Source organism: Apaloderma vittatum, unplaced genomic scaffold, assembly GCF_000703405.1.
Source record: "Apaloderma vittatum isolate BGI_N311 unplaced genomic scaffold, ASM70340v1 scaffold9511, whole genome shotgun sequence".
Classification (NCBI taxonomy): Eukaryota; Metazoa; Chordata; class Aves; order Trogoniformes; family Trogonidae; genus Apaloderma; species Apaloderma vittatum.
In genome coordinates, this window is record NW_009699587.1 from 246 (window position 1) to 4664 (window position 4419).

At 46.5% G+C, this 4419-nt stretch overlaps 1 protein-coding gene across 1 annotated transcript in view; it reads left to right on the plus strand.

The window, feature by feature from the left end:
- Window positions 1-612, plus strand: part of LOC104280703 (ankyrin repeat domain-containing protein 9-like) — a gene marked incomplete at its 5' end in the record, with an annotated part of 850 nt that extends 238 nt beyond the window's left edge. Inside the window, 1 exon segment of the mRNA XM_009878439.1 lies at window positions 1-612. This exon segment is cut by the window's left edge and continues 22 nt beyond it. Coding sequence (XP_009876741.1) covers window positions 1-612 — 612 coding nt within the window.
- Between the last annotated feature and the right edge of the window lie 3807 nt (window positions 613-4419).

Here is a 4419-nt window from a genome sequence, read left to right on the forward strand (position 1 = left end):
GCGGCGCCCAGCCAAAGCTTCAGCTGCTGCCAGTCCTCGGCCCCACACCTGGCCATGGCCGTGCGCTACGACCGAGTCCGCATCCTCTTCCAAATCCTCAAGGCCATCCAGGCCTTCCCACCGAGCGACAGAGCTGGCCACCTGGACCGCCGGGGCTGTAGCCGTGTGGAGGGTGGCAAGACGGCTTTGCACGTGGCCTGCGAACTGGTGCGACCCGAGTGCCTGCTCCTGCTGCTTGGGCACGGCGCATCACCCTGCTTGCAGGACAGCACAGGGAATACCCCCCTCGACACCTTGCTGCAGCAGATTGCCGATGCACCGGCAGCTAACATGTGTGCCAAGCTCCTCTGCCTCGACTGCCTCTTCTTCTTTGTGCCTCAGGACCTCCAGTTTGCAATGAAACAGCAACTGTTGGACAACCGGCAGCGGTGGCAGGACCTCTTGGGGGAGAACAGGTTCCAGTGCCTGGTGGGCTTAGCTCCCCCGTCACTGTTTGTCAGAGCCATGCGTGTCTTGATCAGGACCATTTCACCTGAGCATTTTCCAGAGGCTCTGGATGATCTGCCTCTGCCTCATTTTCTAAAGCCTTTGGACTTGAAACTGGAGAGCTAGAGGGGTGGTATGAGAGCCTCCTGCTCACCTGACAGAAATAGACTGTTGTGCTAAAAATGTATCGGTATATGAAGCTGCTAATGCAGTGGCCAAGTATCTGTTTTAATTAAAACTGTATTTTTTAGAAGAATTGTATCTGGCACTTTAAATATATTTTATTTAAGGATCCTTGTGGTGGGGTAAGGTCTGTGCTGCATTTTATAAAAACATTCTACGGCATGTACAAACAAGGGTCTGTGGCAGAATGTATTTGTAAATACATCTGAATAAACCGTTGGCAGATGTGATCAAAATACGCTTCGAGCATCTGAAAACCCTGAAGTGGCATGTGCCCTGGAAAAGTGTGCACGGGGTGGGGGAGTATCTTTTTGTTAGGATTTCCCTGTTACATAAGCCTTGCAGTCCTGGAACAGGATGACTCCTTTTTTACAGCTCTTCTAACGCATCTTGGCAGGGATGCGGGTTTTTTTAAAGGCACAGATGAAAACTTCCTCATCTTGTACACAAGACCAAAGCAAAGCCAGATACTATTAAAACTTCCCTAAATGAGGTTGGCAGGGATGTGCAGCTGAACAAAATATATTTTAAATACGCATAAATAACAGTTGGTTTTCTTGCGAAGTTCTTGCTGTTCCCCTGGGAGAGCCAAGGTGCATGTTGTCAGGCAGAGGAGATAAGTATGTACATTGCTCTGGCCAAAAGTGTTCCTGTCCCTCGGTGTGACTGGGCAGGGTGAGAAGGGTAGCACAGAGCAGGAGGGCCAGCCCTGCCTTGTGCCTGCCCTCTTTTTCACTCAGAGGGAGTGATGTAGGTATGGCAATGGCCCAGGACCCTGGAGCAGCTTTTTTTTTTTGGTGGATTCCAGCCCCTCCACTGCCAGTCCTCAGCAAGGATGTGATGGCTTAGGGTCAGCTGAGGCAGTCTTCGGTGTCCACTCCAAGTACCAGAGGAGTAACTTAGAGATCCCCAACTATCCCTTCTGAGATGCTCCAAAGTACATAAAGCATCTTCACAGCTGCTCCAGCTCAAAAAGCCCTTTAGGGGTAACATCCTGCCGCCAACACTTGTGTTTAGATACACCAACGTCCTGAGCAAAGGGTATGGCTTCAGTCCTTTGCTCTCCAACCTTTAGTCTACAGCAACCGGGGCAGTCACGCCGCTCACTTCCCTGTAAAACCCCTCTGCAGGGAGCGAGCTGCTCTGGCTCCACCCTCCACTGGCACTGCGATGATCGACATCTCCTAGGGCACAGGACTGGAGCTTTGCCTCTGTTCTTGGAAGTTGTCAGTGAAACTGTAGGGTTTTCTTTCAGTGCTTAAATTTGTAGCCAGGGAGTTGTTTGCCACTTGAACTACTTCAGCACTGTCGTTCCCTCTGGGGTCATCAAGGAACTGATGCGCTCGGAGAGAAGAGGCTATGTTCAAGGCACAAAATTCATTTGTTCGTGAAATAATTTTGGTTGGGGGAAAAAAAAAAGAAAACCACAGAATGAAACACTATAAGCTCTTCATGCTTCAGCAGAAGTGAGTGGTATTTCATCTAAAATAATCTCCATACTGCATGCACAATAAAAGATAAGCCATACTTCTGAAATGTGAGATGCAACAGAAAGAAGATTGCTATTCTTAGACTGATGGCACTGAAAATGTTTCCTAGAAGAGCAAATGTTCCTTTCTCCCAAGAAACCAAGCTGATAAACGGCCAAACTAATTACCATGGGAAATTTATGTCCCTTGCTGGAAAGCACAGAACAACTGTAACTGTTTTCTTCAGCAACCTTGTTGAAAATAAAAATACAGAAATCCAAAGAACTAATCCTTCGCATAGCCACTTAAAAAAAATAACCTTTTACTGAATTCTTTCTTTGAGTTCCCCATTGCTTCTGTGATAACAGAACGGAAGCATCTTCCAAAACAGACGTGAAGTAAAGCAGTCAGGTCTAAATTGCACATGGAAAAGTGTCGAGGTGGAGGAAGAGACAGAGCTGAGGATGAGAGAAAAAGTTTATCAGCCTTGCTGACAAAGATATAACGAGATTCAGCAGTGAGGAGTTGGTTAGTTGAAATGAGCATGGGAATACGTTCCTGCTTCCAAGCTGTGAGGGTAATCACACATCGGAACAGCATGAGAGGCTGGGCAGGTCACCCTACACCTTAAAATGAGCCTGTTAACAGTACAAGAATTGAAGGCCAAAGCTGCAGCCCTTCCACCAGCTCTCAGGTAATTCACTTTAACAAACTGAAAGGGTCCCCTCAATATGTTGTGATGAGTCCAAGGTCAGTTAACTGCTGTGCCCCTCCTGTTATTCTAGGACAGAAGTCAAGTGTATCGCCGAGCCCACACTGAGAGCGCCCTGCTGAAGGTCACTGATGCACCTCACTACGTGTGGCATGGTTGGATGCTTGATCTGGAGAGGCCGAGAAAAACCGTGGTCAAACTACAGCAGTGACTACATGTATCACTCACCGAACTGGGTCCAGACTTGTTTTTCAAACAAAACCAGAGCTTGGAAGAAGGCTGTGGCTTCTCAGCTTTTGAAACAGAAGTCCTTTGTTTACAGACCAAGCAATAGCAGCATCAGCTTTCCTCAGATTGACTTCCCATGTCTCTGTTTTCTGCCACCTTCAAAGCTCAGTGGAGAGCAGACTCCACAGCCCGTGCAGTTCTCCACCTCCTGGCAAAGGCTGCCAGCAAAAATGCCAATTAGTGCCGTTGGCAACACCATTGCCAAGTTTAATAAAGTGAACACGGACAGTCATTATGTCTCTGCAGAAGGGGACTGCCAGTGCTAGAGCCAGGGAGCTGGGGACAAAGGTGTAGGAAAGAAGACTGGCCAAGTCCTAACACCATGAGAACACAGGGGTAAGGATATAAACTTAAAAGCTTCTGTCTTACCTGCACAAATTAGTCTAGTCACACAAGGCATGTAACTTACCTGTAGGAAAAGCCTTCAAAAGCATAAGGCAGTATACAGAGTCAGCTTTCCTGAAAAGATTCGTTACAGTCAGTTCCTCTAAAAACCTACTTTCTATCATGAAACAGTTTCCCATGTGTTGCTCAAGCACTTCCAAAACAAAATACTCCTATACTACCCACCTTCTAGTACAAAGTGGTTTTACTTGCTGTGACAGGTGAAAAAGGCCTGAAACTATGTCATTCAGAAAGCAAGGGGAGAGAGGAAGTACTGGGTTACTTTTAACTTGGCTTCTTTGCAACTGACTCCTCTCTGCAGCTCCCTCAAATATTTCAGTAGTTACAGAGTTCAGCCTGTCAAAGTCTGATGAAGGAGCTGAAGTCTGTTGTAATTTTGAGTAACTTATTCACGAGATGGATTTGGAATCTTTAACAGTCTTACCCAAAATATTATTAAAATATTAATTTAAATTGCCATGAACACAAAATAGTCTCAAAAATCCCTTACTATAACATTTACCTCAGCCTTGCTCTCTGATGTATGGTCCTGCCATAAAGGTCCTGCATCCTGGTTCTTGCCACGGTCACAGCCTGGTATGAGCACTGTCACAGGTGGGCACCTTAAATTTAGCAAAAGATGCAGATATTAAGCACACCTAAAAATCACTCACTTCATGAATACATATAGCTGTGGAATATCAAGCTCAATATCAGTTTAACAACAGGTAAGGATTTCACGCAGTTTCAGAGGGAGAGAAAGAGGGCTGTTAATGAACAGGTTCCTCTGTGTGGACAAGTCTTGAAAACTAAAGCAGGCACTAAGTTAAAGGCGAAAAGGAAGCAGGAAAACACTGAGACCAAGACTCACCAGGAGAGGAGGCCTTGGCTACAGGT